At 41.1% G+C, this 21,162-nt stretch overlaps 1 protein-coding gene across 1 annotated transcript in view; it reads right to left on the bottom strand.

The window, feature by feature from the left end:
• The window catches only part of LOC140224969 (uncharacterized), a 61,935-nt gene that overhangs the window by 3,606 nt on the left and 37,167 nt on the right, over nucleotides 1–21,162 (bottom strand). The window contains exons 3-5 of the mRNA XM_072302137.1: nucleotides 5,476–5,554; nucleotides 838–927; nucleotides 38–158 (exon numbers count right to left, since the gene is read on the bottom strand). Of these exons, the coding sequence (XP_072158238.1) occupies nucleotides 38–158; nucleotides 838–927; nucleotides 5,476–5,554 (290 nt within the window). The remainder of the gene's footprint in view (nucleotides 1–37; nucleotides 159–837; nucleotides 928–5,475; nucleotides 5,555–21,162) is intronic.

Raw genomic sequence — 21,162 nt, 5'->3', positions numbered from 1 at the left:
AAATAAATAATACGTACAAAATAAAGAATAGACTTACTAGTTCATCGATGTTATTACCTCCTAAATCTAGTCTTTCTAATTTTGTTAAATGTGATATAGATTCAGGTAACGACTTAAGCATGTTTTCCCTTAGTTCTAAGGATTCAAGATTCCCTAAACTGAAACAGGCAGAAAAGGATACAATTAGGGTAATATGACGGAACAAATGAAGGGAATCATTCTTGTAATCAGTAAAGTCACTGTTACACGAGAACTTTTGTCTGATCGTATCCAATATGTTGCAAAGCATGCAAAAGACACTTAAATAGAAAATAACTACTTCATGTCTTGGGATTGAGTAAATTTTTTTTCAATTAAAATATTTGTCTTAACTGTTCTAATATGCTATGAGGGGTGCGAGACCCGTAATTTATTATTCAGTTGACTGCGAGTAAAATCAGATTTTGTAAATGTGACGATTAAATAATTATTCAATTGCCTGTTCATCAAATTAGACTTATATGATTAATGAACCGCAGGGAGAATAAAATGATGCAGACACAAGGAAACTTTAAACCGCAGTTAGGGATATCGCGAATTCTTCTTGGAAACTGAAACTTGATAATTAATTGAAGATGTTGAAAAGGCTGTTCAAAATATTGCTGAGTCACCTGAATTTTTCACAAAGAGATTTTAAACTGAACTCTGAACACTATACTTATGGGCTGACTTTTTTGAAACTAAACTTTCAATCTTACTAGCCAGACCAAATTTTTGAAAAATCCTTGTCAAAGGATCAAAACACTCAGTGACTGAAAGCTGTGTCCAGAAAACGAGGAAGATACATAAGATACTTACTTGCCAAAGTCGATAGGTAAATCCATCAAAGACATATCATTGAGACCTAAATTTGTTAAGTTTCCAAGTTCGACAAAGCCATCAGGTAGCCTAAAACAGAAGAGAGACACTAAATTCAGTCTTAATTGAAGGAAATGGAACAGCCTCAGAATAACCTAGATTTATAACCATCATCGTCCCTAATAACAAGAAATGAGGGCCTTTCATGATGGGTTTTAACTTCTTAGAGGGGCTTTGAAACTATTTTTTCTAGCGTGACAAGGGAAAAATATAGTTTATGATACTTGTTCTACTGAGAGACCTCAACGAAAAATCGAATGGTCGAGAGCTGCTTTTTAGCCGTCCGCACATTTTCACACTCAAGTAACGCACATCTTCAATTTTTTTTCTTTTATTTTTTTTAAATACTGGGATCCTGATGGTTACGTCTTGGATAATTTTTAAAGGATATCAAAGCTTTTTCATAACGCATAGAATGGCTGAGCTAATCACGAGGTGACAAGTTTCTTAGATTTCAAAATTTCGGGACTTTTTAAAGGTTTCAAGATAGATCACCCCACTTTTCAATTTTCATTTTATTTCGTGATTTTACAAGCATTTTTAGACGTGAGGTCTCCTGAAATTGATAAAAATCAGTGTTTTGGTAAGAGAAGAAAATGTAGAGATTCCAAGGCAAAATTCCCTGATTTTTCCCTTGTTGTTCAAGTTTGAGGGAAATTCGTCGAATTTTCAAGGACTTGTCACCCTAAATCAAAACAGGACCCTACAGTGACCACAGTCTCAACGAAAAAAAAAATCTTACAAATAAACAGTCCAAAGGGAGACCCAAGTAGGTAGGAGAGGGGGGGGGGTGGTGTCCATTGACTTGTCCCTTACTGTTTAACTTTCGGCAAAATTCTCCGACTTTCCGAGGACTTATCACCCTAAATCAGCAAAGGATTCGACAGTGACCACAGTCTCAATGAAGCAAATCTACAGCATTTCGTGGGGAGACCCGAGGAGGGAGAGGGGGGGGGGGGCGAAGGCTAATTATTCTGCCGTGCTACGGAAAAACGCCGGATGAATATTCGAGGGTTGCCGAATTTCCTTCGATAAAATGTTCATTAATGAGGAACGTTATGAAGATGCTTCCTTGAAATTTTCAGGGGCTTTAGGTGAAATTGCAAACAAAATCCTCTGAAAAATTGGGAGAAAAATATCAGGGTTTCTACTAGAACAGGCAGAACAAAAATAAGTACTGTTACAGTACTTTTTACGTACATTCCCAAGAAATTCAGTACCTCCTCAACAGAAAAATTCAGTACTTTATCAGTACATCCATTTGAGGAAATTCGGAAAATTTCACAAATTTGACTTTCGCTCAAATTGCGACGGAAATGAAAAAAAATCCGGACCTACTTGCGAAATTTCCGCACTTTTTTAGTACTTTCGGACCGCCCTTAAAAAATCGGTACTATTTCCGGACTTGTAGACACCCTGAATATTCATGAGTTTACCAGGAAATTTGTGTTTTATCAAAAGAAATTCGGCAACTCCTGAAGGTTCATACGGCGTTTTTCCTCGGCCCGGCAGGCCGCTCGTCGGATCGGAGTGAACGGCTGGTGACTGGTGGAAATCAAAGCAGTCGAAGGATTCGGAAGGAGTCCGTTGCACCGTTAAGAGGTGGGTAATTAAAATTATTGCCGAGCAAGATTAACCGGGGGGGGGGGGGGGGGGGGGGGGTGTTGGCCTGGGCTCTTGCGCGCTGCAAAGCACGGGCCGTGACGCATGACGCGACGCCTTGGCCGTGCTAAGGAAAAACGCCGTATGAACCTTCAGGCGTTGCTAAATTTCCTTTGATAAATCACGAATTTCCTGGTAAACTTATATAGATTTTTCCTCCTATGGTGATGATGCATGTGTGAGGAATTTGCGATTTGACCATTGATTCATGTGTTAAAGTTCGCGAGAAACACGATGGTGCCACTGGTTTTCTCTGAAATCATCTCCCAAGCTCAAAAAAAGCTCTCAAGTTGAGGCCAAAATGGAGGGGATATCCCGCGCTATCCTGAGAATCCACGTCTACATCAAGACAAACTCTCCATGCAAAGATAGGGAGCAAATACACTAGCAGGGTTGCCGTGTTTTCAGCTTTGGAGTCCCCAAATAGGTAAAGAGGCAGCGCTGTCAATGTATTTGCTCCCTATCTTTGCATGGAGACTTTGTCTTAATGTAGACGTGGACTCTCAGGATAGCGTGGGATATCCCTCCATTTTGGCCTCAACTTAAGAGCTTTTTTTAAGCTTGGAAGTTGATTTCAGAGAAAACCAGTGGCATCACCATGTTTCTCGTGAACTTTTACACACGAATCAACAGTAAAATCGCAAATTCCTCACACATGCAACATCTCCATTTTTCAGATAATTTTGTTCGCAATTTCACCTTGAGTCCTTGAAACCAGGAAAAATCTCTATATCTTTCCTCAAAAATAAACATTTTATCTCGGGAAATTTGGCAACGCTCGAATGTTCATACGGCGTTCTTCCTTAGAACTCGCCTTTCTTTCGCGGTTTTCGCGGTCCCGTTCCGTGTCCGGCGTCCACGCCCTGGACCTCACTGCCCGTCGGACGTCGCACAGTGGAACGAGTCACTAGGAGAGGTCGGACAAAATTTGGAAATTTTAAAAGCTTATAACTCCGTCTATACAAGACTTAGAGGCTCTATAAATGGTTTTATTGGTTTCCTCGTAAAATTTTCTACGAGAGGCACCCCTTAAAATTTAAACTGTGACGTTTGCAATTTTGGTCAAAAATTTGATGTCCGACCTCCTTAATTCACTCGGTCCACTGTGCGTCCGAGGGACCAGACCACAATATTATGAGTATGAAATTCTCTGACATTTCCCTGATGCGTTTGAGTAACCTTTCCTGACAATTGAAGATATGCCAGATGGTTAAAAAGACACATTTTAAAATATTTTTTGAGCAAAATTTATTGTTTGAAACGTCGATCAAACTCACTTTAGAGAGCAAATAAAGGTGAATTAACAATTTTTCTCTGAAACGTTCGACACTTTCCCTAAAATTTCCAGGTTTTCCTTTACTTTTTAAAATTCCCTGTCATTTCCTGGTATTCCCTGACTGTGGCCACCCTCAGGGACGCTCCCACTCCATCGGCAATTCGACATCCTCCTCCCGTCCGAAACGGCCACTCGCGTGCTGAAACAACTCGCGGGCCGAAAGCTCTGCGCGGCGCACAGTTGATCGAGTCAATATAAGAGGTCAGACAAAATTTGGAAACTTTAAAAGCTTATAACTCCGTTTATACAAAATTTTGAGGCTCTAAAAGTAATTTCATTGGTTTCCTCGTGAAATTGTCTTCAAGCAGCACCTCATAAAATTTAAAATGTGACGAAATAAACATCAAAATTTGCGGCTTTAGTAAAAAATTGTACGTCCGACCTCTCTGATTGGCCCGATCCACTGTGCGGCGCCTCCGCTTGAAAGCGAGGCGAGGAGGGTGCTTGCGTCCGGAGTGCTTACACGGTAAAAAAGGCGGGGTAGTGAACCCAGATAGCACAAAATATTTTGAAAATATTGTCAAAATATTTTGACAATATTTTAAAAATATTTTTGTGCTATCTGGGAATGCACTTTTGACCACGGTGTCTATAATTCTTAACCATGCTCTTTCCCTAGTTTTCCTTTATTTTCAGGGACTCGTTCCCTGACGAGGAATCAAAGTTTTCTCCCACTTGACCGGGATTTCCTTGGGGGAAAACGGTAAAACTTTCCGGAGTTCCAGATATGAGTATCGATTTATTCACCTTTAAGCTTATTCTTTGGCGCCAATTCAAATTGAATTCCCATAGCGTTCATGATGTTAATATTATCTGGTCAATGAAAGGCTCAATGTTATTCTGATGGTTTAATGGTTCGCGAGGCATGCTCAGGTGCAATGACATAAACCTTAATAACAATAAGTGTTTAAGATTTCTTTACCCAAATTAATTTTTGAACACACACAAACTCAGTATTACTTTGATAAATGACCGTTGTAAAGGGATAACCTGGAGAAAATTCAAAAGAAGAAGAAGAAAGTAATTAATCTTTAAACGTTAGAGGACTCTACTCCCGGTTTCTGGAAAAGGTTTCCTGATTTTTCTCTAAAATTTATCATTCCTTGATGAATTCTGGATTGTTTCGGGTTTACCCCAGAAGCGGATCCAGCACTTTGGCAACACCGTATTTCATTTATTTAAACCTATTCCGAATAATCAATTATTGTCAGAGCATCTGGCCCCTTCTTTAATCGATACATTTCCATATGTTTAAATGGAGAAAAGACAAGTTGCCAATTTGCTGGATTCGCCAATGTTTTACGCGGACTTGGTCTAGGCACTATGTTTTACACTTCGCCGAATGCGCTCATCGCTAGATTGCCCATTTTTTCTAGATATACAACGCTTCAAAGCGAACATTTTCAACAGATCCATTTCAGTACCTTTAAAACATGTTTTCTAGTCAACATCCATACAAACTATATGGGAGAGTTGAATAGTGTTTACAGTTCGCGCCAGCGGTAAATATTTAAATTTTCCGCTTCTGAAACAATCAAAATCAACGTAGCACGTAAAAGAGCGAACGATTGAAAACTTACGTTTGAATAGGATTGCTGCTGAAATCTGCGACTTGGAGACATTGAAGATACCTTATCGTATCAGGAATGTCAGAAATATCTGCGAACAAAAAAGGAGAAATGAGAGGTTAGTGACGAAGGTTTTTTCGGGACATTGATTAATATTCCACTAGACGCAGCCCTTTTATAAGGGAAAGAGCAGAACTTCATACAATTTTCACTGATACATTTACTAGACGTTTATTGTGCTATAGCTCCGAACGTGTATTTAGGCTTGGGATGTAACAGATAGCCTGTCGCATTTCACTTTTTCGAAAGACGAATAGTCATCGTTTGTGTTCCAAATTCTGTGCGATTCAGTAGGGTTGTCCTTCGAAAATTTTGCACTTCAATACCAAAATTAGTTTTTCCGGCGGGGAAAAAATCCGAACTAAGGACGACTCATTTGAGAAGGTGAAATACAGGAACTTAACATATCATGCTCAAATACCTAATTTTTTTTTGCGATTTTGAGGGCCGGCAACATTGTAACACATTGAAATAATGGATTTCTCTAAAAATTGACAATGTCGCCATAAAAATCAGTATTTGTTTACTTCATCTAAACAATAGGCAACGCTGTTATTGTGAAAGAGAAGCAATCAAAGCTTCGGTGCGTATCGCATGCGATGGATACTGAGCGAATTTCATTAGAACGCCCCTGGCTGGATGCAACTATTCGGGCTCTGGGGATGTCCGTATTGCATACGCACGGAAATGCAGGCGTTTTGGACTTCAGACGCCGATCCGTGACGCTCAGTAAAGCGAGTCAACGAGAGGAGTCATACAAAATGTGGAAACATTAAAAGCTCAGATGTATGTTAGTACAGAACGTTAAGGATAATAAGTGGTTCGGAGGTGGTAAAATCGCTTCTCTTTTTTGCAAAATATATAATAAACAGACAATGCATATGAATGAAATCAAGCTAGAGGTACACATGTATTTTCCAGTAACTCCTGATTTTTTCTTTTCCTTCATTACCTGAGATGAGACAAGACATTTTTTAGTTTTTATAGCTCACAAAAGTTTAACGCATCGTGAGAATTTGGCAAATTTAGCAGAAAGAAAAACGAGAAAAGGAGAAGAAAAAGCGTGATAAGGAAAAGAGAGAGGTGTAGCGTTGCTAATCTTTCCTTCGGGGATAATACTGGAAATACATATGCTCAAGTTTCGTTCGCGTTGACGTGGTAGGGTCCTGAACAAGGCACATTAGAATTTTAAATAGATTTTTGTTTCAAAAACAATATCCGAACTGCAAACTTCAAAGCGTTTTAATTCCAGTTTGATAGAGAATTTGTGCACCCTCCCCCGAAATATCGAAAGAGCAGTCTTCTGTTCTCTCCGATATCAATGACTCAATTCTGAGTTTTTGTGGACTTACGGGCTATTTCCGGCGGATAACCAAAGTTCAAAAGTAAGTTCCTGGACGCAAATTAAGAAATCCAGAATAAACAATAATTCGAAACCACATACGTTCAACGTTCTAGGTTAAAACCTTCTGACAACCAAAAATCAAAATTTCCCAGCCGCCAAAATCAATTTACGAAACATCAAAATTGGAGCTGTAATGCTGCGCAATGTCTCTTTCAATTTTTAGTGATAGATCCCTTCTCCTTCTAGATACCCTCATTCCCGTAAGGAAATTCATGAGAATTTAACTTTAGCTACAAGGCTACCCCTTGTGGGTATTCAAAATCTCGCAAATGCATACTTCAGACGAAGCCCTATTCGTTAACAGGGAAGTTCCCATAACAACACAAACACAAACATTACATGCAAATGGGAACTCTCACTCTCCAAGCGCCACGCTGAAAGGACCCTGCAACAGGACAGTCGAACACCTCCTCACGAACGAAGGGGTGAATCACTGCTCCCCATATCCGTGCACGAGCCACGAACGTCATACTTGAGACACGACTTCAACTCGTAGGAGGTTCTTTGATATTTTCCCGTAGAGTGTTATGTGTTTTATGAACGGCCCATGAGCCAAAACACGCAATATAACAATGGACCACTAGACAAGGCACGAATTCAAGCATTTTGATACATGTTTCTTACCCAGAATTTCACGTAAAACACGATTCGCGCAACGAAAATGACTGAAACCAACTCCTAATGAAGATATTTACGTTTTTATTTCACATTGGTTACGAGGAGTTTGAACTGCCCGCTCACAAGAAACTCAAAGCTCTGCGTGAGTCAAATCGCGCACTACAACGGTTTCAGCAAGCTTCTCGATCGAACAATGTTCATTTCCCACCAGGTGTTGTTCAAACAATAAGCAATTTGCTATAGCTGAGCCATAGCGACAATATTGAGGTTGCCAGATTTTTATGTCGTATAGAGACTGTCATGATAATGTTTGGCGCGCGATGTGAATCACGTAGAGCATTGAGTTTTAATGAGCGGGTGGTTTGAATTCACGCATCAGGAATCATTTATTATCCTCGTTAGGAGTCGATTTCGGTAATTTTTGTTGTGCGCATCATGCTCTACGTGGAATTTTAGTTGTGAAACGTGTATTAGAATGCTGAAATTCGTGCCTTGTCTACTGGTCCTGATGAAGTCCTGATTTTTCCTGATTTTTTACTGCAAAATCCTGATTTCATAATTTTTCTAAATCCTGATCAAATCCTGATTTTTTGCGGAGAAACTTTAACTTCACAAAAATAGCTCGATAAAGACATCCGATCGGACGGCCGACTGTTCTCATATCCTAATTTTACGACCGATTTTTCGTCAAATCCTGATGAAATCTGGATTAAATCCTGATTGACCTCAAATTCTGATAGAATCGGGAAAATCCTGATGCTAGATACCCTGTTACGTGCTCACTGCACTCTTCCGATACAACCCTATCGGCAGAGAATACAAATTTGCATCACCATCGCTTTATTACGGGGTCTCACGATATTGCACAGAGGTCTTCCTTCAAAGCTCTCAGTGAAGATAAGACTTTTTTCCATTACGCTATCGATTTCAGGTTCTCGTCTTGATGAAAAAGACGTGTGACGTCATCGTAGATTCGTCGATGATGAGCGTTGCGAGCGCCTGACTGGACACGAAAGGAAATCGGCGGATCCCCTGTAATTATGCAATTATGCATTAACTCGACAATTGTTTTCATTGCAACCAACCCCCCCCCCCCCAACCAACTCCCACCCGCATCGTCTTTCTACTTCGATTCGACCGCAGCTTTCATTACATCACTCTTACTGGACTCCAGTCCACGCGATTCACGCCCAGGGCTCGTATGGACCTGAAGAAATTGAATCGCTCACTTCAAAAATGACCAATACCCAGTTAACTTTTTTCATTTTGGGAAATCCTGATTTTTGACTGCTAAATCCTGATCTCATAATTTTTCCAGATCCTGATCAAATCCTGATTTTTTGCGGAGAAAAATTAATAGCGCAAAAATAGCACGAAGAAAAAAATCCGATCGGACAGCCGACTTTTCTCAAATCCTGACGAAATCGGGATTACATCCTGATAGACCTCGAATCCTGATAGAATGGGGAAAATCGGGAAAATCCTGACGCTAGACACCCTGCCAGTGAAAAAAGTTCATTTCGACCGGTGGCGTGGCGTATTTTGCGATGCACCGATTGATCTGCTACTGTTTCCATTTGGCGAGCAATATCTGTGTATCGTTATCGATGGCAATTGGAAACAGTACTTTTAACTTCATTTTAAGATTTTGAAGGATGATTTTCGGCACGAACATTCTTCAACGATTTATCTACTGACTGAAATTTAGATTTTCCTAAAATAATTCACCTAAAGGTTAAAATCCGAGATATCTCGATCGTACCCAGGATGCATTGCGCAAAAACTGAAGATCCATGTACCTTAAACCCGTCTAGTTTCAGCCAATAATTAGATGGCACGGTCACCGTACTCGTTCGTTTTCCACGGTCACCGGGGGGGGGGGGGGTGGAGGAGGAGCAGAGTCCTCGGAGGGGGGGGGGGGGGGGTTCCAGCTTCCAGCATCAGCCATTCGTCAGGTTAACGACATCCCACACACTGGTGACCAGCAGTGACCAGTTCCCGCTGCAGCTCCGTCACCCAACCCCCCTCCAAACCGGGGCTATGAGCTATTGAGCCATCTTTTATGCTTCTGTCGCGCGAACTGGGTCCTTGCTCCTCGCCGAGTCGAGTTGCCATATCCTCCGATGAAATCTGCCGGTTTTACATCGTGGCGACAGAATGCAGTTTTCAGTCCAAATGAGGCTGCTGCATAAACATTATTATCAGGTAATTCTTCCCTCTAAGGCCTTGTCTCCACGGACCGTTTCACGAGATTTGTCCCAGGGAAAAATCCCACTTACGAAGTTGGGAAAAATATTGAGTTCATCAATATTTTCCCCAGTACCAAGTATGGTACTTGTACCCCTAGGACCCACTGAGAGAAGAAGAAGAAGTGAAAACGAATTGTGCGATATTTTATTCATTAATACATTGTTCATGTTTGTTTAGTTAAAATAATGTGTCTAATTGTCAATTGAGTGCAATTATTATTTTAATCCCGGTTAAATACTCGACTTAATCTAATTTATCTTCCCGCGCAAACTAATCGCAGGACTGTATGAGCCCCGTCCCGTGGAGACGGTAACTGGGAAAAATCCCAGAAGTTTCATTCCTGCGATTCGAACTTGGGACAAATCCCATGAAAACGTCCCGTGGAGACAAGGCCTAAACATGGCATATAAGAATTTTTTAGGGTTTTTCCTCGGAACAAATTTCTTTCACTGCGAACTTCAAACCATCACGATGGAACGGCTTATTATTTTCAGGCTTTTTTTTCTCTGAAAATACAAGCACATTCGTCACCTCCTGGCCAGAGTATCACAAGCGCCATGCGAGGTTTCAAAATTTCTGCCGCCATTTTATTTTTGTACTGAGAAATTGTTCAACGAAGCTATTGCCGCAATCACACGCTGAATTTTGCAGCTGAATGTGGAAGTCAACAGTCATCGCCTAACGGCTGAAATTTCGCAAATTCGAGTTATTTTCATTCAAATGTGTACCAAATCTATTCGAATAGCTCAGACAAATCCAACATTAGTCCGATGGTTGCTGAATTTTGCGCGTGACGCGCAAAATTCAGGCATCGGGCCGATGACTTCCACATTCAAGCCACATTCAGCGTGTGATTGCGGCATATCCGAAAATTTCACAGAATTTTCTTTGTGGTGCCGATAAAATTCAGTACAATTTTCAAACTGCTTCGGCCAACAGTTTCTCTGTAAAAATATAAAATGGCGGCGGAAATTTTGAAACGTCGCATGGCGCTTGTGATACTTTGGCGGGAAGGTGACGATTTCTGTGTTCCAATGTAACTGTAACAATCGGACTAAATTTTGTAATTAGGCACTAAAATTTCTGGATTTTTTTAGAAACAACCGATATGCCATTAATTTCTTTCAGTGGAAAGATGTTTTCACAGATGAACCAACAGTTTTAGTTCCCTATGGCAAAAATCAGTCAAATTTCGACTTCCCTTCTCTAATTCGACGACGGTGAATTCATATTTTCACAGGGACCATCCGACGTCACGAACTCACGAAATCATTGGCGTGAATTTCCGTCGAAAAGTCGATCTTTCGGCTATAATTCGACGAGATGAAAATCACGCATCTCCTGGTTTGGCTAGTACTTTCCGAAACTAGGGAGGGAAAACTTTACCACGGCCTAGAGTCCCTTTATACTGAGAGTCAAGACAACACCCCCTCATGGAGTCACAAACGGGAATAAAGATTACAGAAATTGAACGTTTTTTGTTATCTTTGATCGGCCCATTCTCAAATTCCTTTCTCCGTTCCTTCTCTCATTCCGTTTGTTCCTTGCCGAACCCATAATTCCCCGGTCCATTCCAGATTATAATCTTTGCAATCGGTGAAAATGTAATCTTTATTCCCGTTTGTGACACTGTGAAGGTCTAAAATCCGGTTAACCAATCAGAAATGGATTCGCATTGTCTTGACTCTCTGTATAAAGGGACTCTACCGCGGCCTCGTTTGGCAACTATTTTCGTGCAGTGCGCTTCCGCTAGTTTGCACCCATTCCGGCTGTCACCATCCATCGCTGCGGCGGAAAACGGAAACGCATAGCTCGATCCTTAAAACTGTTTCAGGCTGGGCACCCGTTCCATTGACCATAAAATAAATCCGTCGTAGTAAAGACCATCAGATCCAAAACATTAAATAATAAGGTTTTCGACGAAAACTTATCATCGAGAAGACTTCCACATAGTCAAAACACCGAAAATTTGGTGTCGATATGGAAAACCAAAGCAATAACAATCAGCATAATCTGAATAACGACGAGGTATTCCTCTTAAACCAAGAAAATGTTGCGGGAAAAATGTTAGGTTTACTCCAATGAACATAATATAAAATTGAGACACCAAATTATAGTTATTTAAAGTGAAACCTAAAATTAATGGAAATCAGTAAATAACTCCTCCCATAATAGCGAAAATGATTCCTATCGATAAGACATAATGAAAATGTGCATCATTTGGAGCCGAAGCTTTTCGGCCCATAGAACTGAATCTTCGGTTCACCGACCTCAACTTCAGTTCAGTGGCGTGGCGTGCTTATCGATAAATCGATTCATCTGCCTTTCAAACCTACACGGAGAAAAAAACTTCGTGCGTGGGACCCGAAGTTTACGTCATATGGATCTCTGAAGTTTTCGGATTGAGCATCCGAACACTTTAGATCTAGCTGTCGAGGTTCGGATCACACATCTGAAACTTCAGTTCTTACATCTGGAGTACTTTGGTTCTCACATCCGAAAAACTTCGGTTCTCACGTCTAAAGTACTTCAGATGTAAGAACCGAAGTTTCAGATGTGTCATCCGAACCTCGACAGCCAGACCTTAAGTGTTCAGATGCTCAATCTGAAAACTTCAGAGATCCATATGACCTAAACTTCGGGTCCCACGCACGAGTTTTTTTTCTCCGTGTAGAGTCAGACGCGCTGACCACTAGGCCAACCTGGCCGGCCCACCTGTTTTTCACCATCCACAAGTCCTCATTTTCCTGATTTTCTTTTCGCCATTCCCTCTTTTTCCGCGGCGAGAGAGGCATCGGAGTGGGATCGATCGGGACAGCGGCGTGGCATGCTTTGCGATACATCGATTAATCTGCTATTCAAACCCATGGTAAAGCATCGATAAACAGGGTGTTCGTAACGAACACCTCAATAATCAATTCTTTACTATAGCTTCAAGAGGGGAAATATCGATACATCGATTGTTCACGCTACGCAACTGATGGGTACGTGGGGGGGGGGGGGGGGGGTGTGGATCAGTGAAGTCTGGGCTTCCCGAGGGGATACCGGAGGTTGGGGGGGCTGGTAAGTGGAAAGTTGACGCGGCCGACGCGAACGCAGAGCACAGTCCAGTTTCCGGAACAGGAACACGGCGAGGCACCGCACCGCACCGCGGTAGTGTTCTCACGTTGCCCCCCCCCCCCCCCCCCCCCCCACGGGTGCCCCAAGTTCACGGTTTGGGTCCCTCGACTTTAATCCTCGCGGCGCGACGGCTTGCCGACCGGTCACCGGCGCACCGGCATCGGTGCTCTTCGCCATGTGCACGGTTGAACGGTGGCGATTCTGCAATTCGGCGACGCTGTTTTATTTCCATTTAAATCCATTGGAAATATCGATTTTAGGTGAGGCAGGCTGCCTCGCCAAGAATCGATTGTTTTGCATACATTTGAATGAGGGGAAAACAGGGTCGCCAACTTTCAAGAATCGCAACTGCGGTCGAGGTTGAGTACCTAGATAGAAAAATTATGGAGCTAGTATGGAACCGGGGGGGGGGGGGGGATTCACTCGACCCCTTCCAAGAAATGTGAGAGGTTTTGCTAAAGAAGTGTGTGACATATTTTTCACCTTTCAAATTTAATTCGATCACTTTGTTGATAAGAGGAGCTCCAAAGTGAGAGCCTGGGGAGATTAAATTTTTCAAAATTTTCCGAAAGAGCCCCCCCCCCCACCCCCGCCTTGGCCCCCTTTGACGGTAAGGAAATCCTCCACAGTCGTTCCTTAAATAGCTCATTTCCTTAAGGAGACTCCATTGGAAAAGATTTTCATTGGGATTGAAGGTAGTTCAATGAAGCCAACAGCATAACTCAGGAAATGGATCCTTGAGAGGGATCACAATGATTTGCCGTAACAATTTGTGCAAAATGTACAAAATACAAACGAAATTGAGATGGTTTTGACTCAATTTTAAGGTTGATTCGCAGCTACGTTTACAATACTCGCAAAATCTTTTCTGGCGTATTTTGAATTTGTTGCAGCATGGAATCATTGCAATCCCTCGCATTGAGTTATACCGTTGCATTTAACGTGAGGTTCGCAATAGTTGTCCTTTTTCACCTATCGCTGTTACCTTTACCTCCTGGAAGTGCACATGACTGAGGGGGCAGTCAAGCCAGCTTTAAGGGATCCCGAGACTCAATTTTTACAGCCTCTGCTATCGTAGATTTTTATTTTTTCGGTACGCGACTTTGATTGACAATTTTGGGCGCTTTTATTCCCCAATGACACCCTCTCAAGCTCTGGTATCAATGACTAAATTTTGTTTTTCGGTAGACCGAAGTCCCTTGTCCCGTGGACAATCATATTACACTGCCCATGACGAGCCTTTCAGGGTGTCTAGTATTTTTTAATTTTGAAAAATCCTGATATTTTCCTGATATTTTATAAAAAATTAAAGATTTTTTAATTTTGAAAATTCCTGATTTTTCTCGTAAAAACTATATCTATTGCATGCATTGAGAATAACTTCAAAACTTTGATAAAAAAAAGTGATTTGTCAGAGTACGGGCCACATTAAAAAAAGACCAATATAAACTATTTCAAATAAAGTTCAGGCGCTGAAGATGGACGGAAAATTTTGATTTCGCAAAGACGGTGACACTTCGATGAGGCCTTCGCCTTCACTATGCGACACAAGCGCTACGGGTGAGAAATTGTCGGAAACAAAGACGGCGCGACGACTCCCGGCACGGTAGGCAAAAATCAGTACGACTTCGCTGCTGAGGAGATTCGTGGAAGAAAAACTCCCGATAATACGTCCGATTTTTCCGATTTTCCTGATATTTCCCTGATTTTTTCCTGATCGGCAAAAATTCCTGATATTATCCGGTTTTTCCTGACGCTAGACACCCTACCTTTGCTCACTAGAATATGCTCGTATAAATAGAGCAAAATAATTAGCAGAGTTGGCAACGCAGCGAAGCTCTGTTCTGTTCTCGTTCTTGACCTTTATCGCCGTTGGTGAATAGAAATAGGAGTGCATCAGGCATGCAGCTCTGCGAGTGGCTCAAAGGTAGGGGGGAGGGGGTCGGCTTTCGATGCCGGGTAAATAGGATATGTGATGAGAGATACAAAACGAAATACATTCTGAAATTTATTTTTGCCACGAGGGTTTCATAAAATGTCGTAGACTCTTCGCGGGCTGAGTATGCAGCTCGCAACACAAAAAATTGATACTTCAAGGAGGGACTTGGGAGCTTAAACACATGATGATTTTTTCCCAAAAGTCCAAATTGCTTTTTACCCTCTTATTTGTTGACAGTCATGCAAAATGAAATACCCTCTGAAATTGGCTGAAATTGCTAGATGATTTAAAAGACGTAATTTGAAATAGTTGCCACGCAAAATCTGTGGTCCGAATCGTCAAACCTATTCTGGGAAGCAAATAGAGGTGACTTGAAAAGTTTTTTCTGACACTTCCAAGTTTTCCCTGACTTTTCAAAATTCCCCGATATTTCCCGGTTATCCCTGACTGAGGCAACCCTGTCAACCAATAGGATCGCTCCATTTGCCCTGCGTCTCCTTTGACTATCGCTTTGTCTATCAAATTCAATAATCTGCCTGCAGGTCGACCACGCCCAAAATCGGGACGAATCCCCTTAATCATTAAACTTTTATTCCAACACCACATACTTGGTGCTGGTGTAAGTGTAAGAGAAAGGACGTTCAACGGAGAAACGGTTCAATCAAGGCCATGTCCCCCTTCATCTGGATTCTTTCAACTGCGGACGGATTCACTTTCGATCGATGACGTCATACCTAAAAGCGTCCGAGTGAAAAGCCTGGACTTGGGGATTTGGCACACTCCGACTTGCTCGACGAACGATTCGATTAAAGGTTAACGAACCCGCTTCTCACCTCGTGGCCTTTCCCGCCGAGCCCTCCAGCCTAGGGAAGGAGTGTCAACATAGCCATCGAGTGTGTCTATTTTCGTGCCAAATGAAATCTTCGGACGCGTGACATTTTTCCTAAAATATCAAAAATTCATGAAAGATATCGAAAAGCTGTGTCGAACCCACCAGGGTGTCTACTAAAACAGGCAAAATCTCAAAAAAATAGTCTCATCGTGGCCTTCTTAACAACTTATATTCACCTAGCCTCTAAAGCCACCCCTTATCCAGAAAATCTAAAGTCCAAGGGGGGATGATTTTTAGAACCCGTCCGATCTTAGTCGGTGATACCTCAAAAAACTTGTCTCGTCGTGGCCTTCAAAACAACCTATATTCACCTACCCTCTAAAGCCACCCCTTATACAGAAAATCTCAAGTCCAAGAGGGGATGATTATTAGAACCCGTCCGATCTTAGTCGGTGATCTCAAAAAACTAATCTCATCGTGGCCTTCCAAACAACCTATATTCACCTACCCTCTAAAATCACCCCTTATCCAGAAAATCAGTTCAAGGGGGACGATTTTTCGACCTGTCAAGGCTCATTAGGCGCAACTGTTTTCATAGAAACGATTGGTCGAAATCTACCTCTCGTTTCCACTGTGGCTGGAAAGCGTTTTTTTCCAGCGATCAGGACAAACTCAAAATATTGTGACAGCATTTCCACCGAAGGGAATTTCGTTTTCTCGCGACACAGGTTGGTATCATGATTCATACCGGCCGCGAAAATCCTTTATTATTCGATTATCGGATAGTGGCTAGCGCGTGTGCGCCAAATGCACGTCGAGTGACGTCGGTGGCCGACGCGCAAGGCGTACTTGGCTGACGTAAAGGCGTAACTTGGATTTTTACGTTAGCCTCACAGAGCATGAAGTCATACGGGAATAGAACCTCATCTTTAGGTGCGTAACTTCCCTCTTATGGGCAACACTCCATCGTAAACTAGAACCTCGTATATTCAACTGAAAGCGGATACGCAGATACGCGGTTCTGGCGCAGCGCGCGAGAGCACGACGATGGTGCGCCAGGAATCTTGTAAAGCCTTGTAATGCCGTCCGACGTCTCTCCGGTTTGCAGCATTTTCAGCTTCCAACGAGGAACTATTCGCTCCCGAGAGGAAAATTCGCGACTCGCGGATTCGCATTCTTGTTGAATGCTTAACGGTGCCGCCCAGTGACGTAGCGTGCTTTGCGATATATCGATTGATCTGGCAATGGAGATGTTGCATGTGTAAGGAATTTGCGATTTGACTATTGATTTTAATGTAAAAGTTCGAGAGAAACACGATGGTGCCACTGCCACTGGTTTTCTCTGAAATCAACTCCCAAGCTCAAAAAAAAAACCCCAAGTTGAGGCCAAAATGGAGGGGATATCCCACCCTACCCTGAGAGTCCACCTCTACATCAAGACAAACTCTCCATGCAAAGATAGGGAGCAAGTACATTAGCACAGGGTTGCCGTGTTTTCAGTTTTGGAGTCCCCAAATAAAGTGGCAGCCCTGTCAATGTGTTTGCTCCCTATCTTTGCATGGAGAGTTTGTCTTGATGTAGAGGTGGACTCTCAGAATAGCGTGGGATATCCCCTCCATTTTCTCCTCAACTTGAGAGCTTTTTTTGAGCTTGGGAGTTGATTTCAGAGAAAACTAGTGGCACCATCGTGTTTCTCGCAAACTTTAACAAATGAATCAACAGTCAAATCGCAGATTCCTCACACATGCAACATCTCCATTAACGTGTGGAAAAGGATCGATAAACAGGGTGTTCGCAACCAACACATTAATAATCGACTCTTTACCATATCTTCAAATGGGGAGGTATCGATCTCGATCATTCGCGCCTCGCCACTGGTGCCAACCCATCGTTGCTGTCACTCTGTTGCGTAGGCGCGGTGCCGCGTGCTGCAGTGCTTGGCGATACAGCAGTATGTGCATAACGGTTTTTGGACTCCTCGAGGAAAACGAGAAAATTGGCGAACACGAGGCATTTTTATGACCCTATAAAGCGCCCGCATGAGGACCTTTTCCTCACTTGCCGTGGTCTCTACATATATGTAAAAGAAGGAGAAAATCTTTAAACGGCTACTGGTTTCGCTTTGACGGCTCTCACTCACAATCCCCCACATTGTTTTCCCAGGCTCCCGGGTGATAACAGACGGCTACATAACCCTCGAGCAATGAATTGGCGTCAGTAAAATGATCCAACTGCCTGCTCCTCGATCCAGACACAATGAGTCGACTTGAGGCATTTGGCAATTGTAAACGAGTTCCCTCGGTGGCTCGGGCTTGAATCAGGAATGGATCAGATGATTCCTTCCGCCTTAGTTTTATCAGTCGCAGGGTGTCTACTAGAACAGGCTGGAGAAAAAGCAGAACTTTAACAGTACCTTTTCAGTACATTCCCAAGAAATTCAGTACCTCCTCAACAGAAAAACAAGCAGGAAGCTCCAACGCATTGGCGTCGGAGAGCGGCTCTGGGGGCAGTAGTTGTAGTCAAGAATGAGGGCCTAGACACATTTTGTCATTGATGTACAATCCGACAACTGTCGATTCATGTTTTGTAACTTAGCAGATTTACGTAGCCGGTGTATAAATGTGTATTGGGCTTTGATATGGCGAATACATGGCATTATCACTTGTTGTATACTTTTAATTTTGAAAGCTCTTTGGAGGTCCGCTTCCTAAAAAATCTCTGGTTGATAAGTCGTTTAGCGAGGCTGCAAAAAATTTGCATTTTTATATCTGAAAGTGTAGGTATTGGTTTTTTGTATAATTGTTTTTTTGGATTGCTGGAAAAGTAACGCATACTTCTATAATTTAGGACTGAGTCAGGGAAATATATAAGGTTCGTTAAATAGTAAATATTCCTAGTACCGTGTGACACTATTGTTAACGAAAAGTTTTTGCAACTTGTCAAAGAGGTTGTTGAATGATCTTCGAATAACTTTTGATGAGCTAGAGGTAATGGTTCTATCTGCAGCTCGTGGACTTCTGTACGATATTGTCCAGAATCATCTAAATTTTCAAAAAGTGTCCGCTTGTTCGATACCCAATTTGCTCATTCATGCATACAAGGAGAAGCGCATGAAAGCTTTAGCAGACATTTTGGAGATGAATCAAGAATTAGATGAAGAATTTATGACTTAAATCACGGCACCTTAATCACGGGATGACCTTAATTACGGCAACTATTTATTGTCCATGAGATGCAGATGGTTCCATTTCCCTAGCTCATCAAAAGGTATTCGAAGATCAATTTCATCAGCCACCCGTACGAACCACGTTTCTAGTGACCCGTACTTGCTTCGCACGTATGAAACATACAATCAGAGAAAACAGAATTCATCTTACAATAATCAATAATCAGTAGGACATGAATCGTTGCGATGTATAATACGACATTATAATGCGGCATTACTATTGTAATTCATTTTAATGTTTAGGGGCATTATAAATCATTATTGCCACGTCGGAATGAAACGTTGTGGACTGAATTGAAAAGCATGTTGGCAAAATTTATTATAAAAATAGTATAACATGTAGGTACATAACATAAAGGTAATACAAATTAAATGATTAGAGCGTGTATATTTCATTACATTATAGGTATATTACAATCATTTTTGTCATTGTTGGAAATTTTGATAGTTTGAATTTTGATAGTTGATAGTTGATAGTTTGAGAGTTGAAAATTTGGTTATTTTATTTAGTTAAGGTGATTCGATAGACGCCATATTTTGTGTCAGAATGGCATGCGACATATCCCATCAATTGGTTCCATTTTTTCATTTACTCATCATTTTTCTCCAATTTTAAGTTTCGCAATTCTGTTTTCAGGAGACTAAAGCACTCACTTATCAATTTGTATATTTATATTGAGTTAAGGGTAGAGACGTATTCCTCACCGGAATTGAGGAATGGAGGTGTTACAGTATGTCCGGCATTAGGTTCCATTTCGACATCAGCGACGATCAACGCTACGATACTGGAAGCCAGTCTTCCGATATTAAATCCCTAGCGGGGAAGAAAAAAAATGCCTGGATTTCGCTAAAAATCCCTAAATCCCCAGATTTGCTCAAATATACTTAAAAAATCCCTAGATTTTGCAAAAAGCGCCATTTTTTTATGAAGAATCATGATGTCATTCGATGTAGCGATTTGCAATATTTAAATCTGATTGGCTCGTTTGAATTTTGGCGCTCTCTGAAAGCAGTGCTAATCCAGACCAATAAAATGAAAGAATATTAGTTGATTTCTTATTATTAACCCTAGTCTGCCTGAGCCTCTGAACCAACGAGAAAGCCTGAGCGGGGTCAATTTGACCCCAGCTGAAAATCAATCAGTTAGCTATGTTTTTTTCATGTTTTTAGTTAATATCAGTGCACTAACCTTACAGGCCTTAACCATAAAGCATATCTAAGTTTTAAAAAACACGGCGCAGGGTATGCAACCATTTTATCATACACATGTTGCCATGTTGCATAATATTGATATTTTTGTTTTTTGCTCTTTTTATTTATGTTTTCAGATAATATCAGTGCATAGTAAGCTTAGGTGCCTGAGAAAAGGAGTGCCTAAGACTACAAGATGCCTTGAAGGGTATGCAACAACCACTTCATTACACACGTTGCCAAATTGCATACCCGACTCATAATAAACATGCATTCTGTTTCTTTCTACTCTGTTTCAAGAAATAGGCGTATATTCTCTTTCTAAAATTAGAGAAAAAAAGAAAGAAGTAAATTTTGAAAAAAAAAACTGAATATATAATTGAAAATTAAATTAAGTTTGACAACTACAAGTTTGGTAAATTTTTTCTTAGCATGAGAAAAAAATAATCATAGGGCTACTAAATACTGAAAACGAGAAAAATCTGAAAAATTTTGCTTGTTTTATAAGTTTCTGAAAAAAATTAAAAAGAGAAAAATGAATACACCTTCAAAGTAAACTTTTTTGATGCTAAATGGTAAAATATATGTTATAAGGAATAAGAGAAAAGAAATGAACCTCTAAAAACTAAAACGTAGTTATAAGCTTAGCACCATATTTATGAGAACCTACATTCTAGGTACGGTGAGGAATGAAAAATAAAACGTAGAAGGTAACATAAGCACGGAGGGCTCAGCTTATGAATAACTAGAAATTAGGTAACATAACTACGGTGGGTAAGTTAAAAATTGAAAAATATACAAAAATAAGCACACTGAAGGCACCAAATAATATTACTCTAAAAACACTTTGGCTCAGTCCTTATTAGTATCGAGCACTTATTGTTGAAATAAGTTTTGGTAAACATTTTATAATACTACAAAAAGCTAAAAGTCTTGGAACTAAAATTAAAAATAAAAATAGAAAAAGTCCCTTTTATAGCACACAGTTGAAAAGAGTCGCTATCCTAAAAAAATACATTAGTAAAAATATAAGGAAAAATTAGTATTCAGCTTATTCG

The sequence above is a fragment of the Bemisia tabaci genome, chromosome 7 (genome assembly GCF_918797505.1).
Source record: "Bemisia tabaci chromosome 7, PGI_BMITA_v3".
NCBI lineage: Eukaryota > Metazoa > Arthropoda > Insecta > Hemiptera > Aleyrodidae > Bemisia > Bemisia tabaci.
This window is presented reverse-complemented; position numbering and strand designations above follow the sequence as displayed.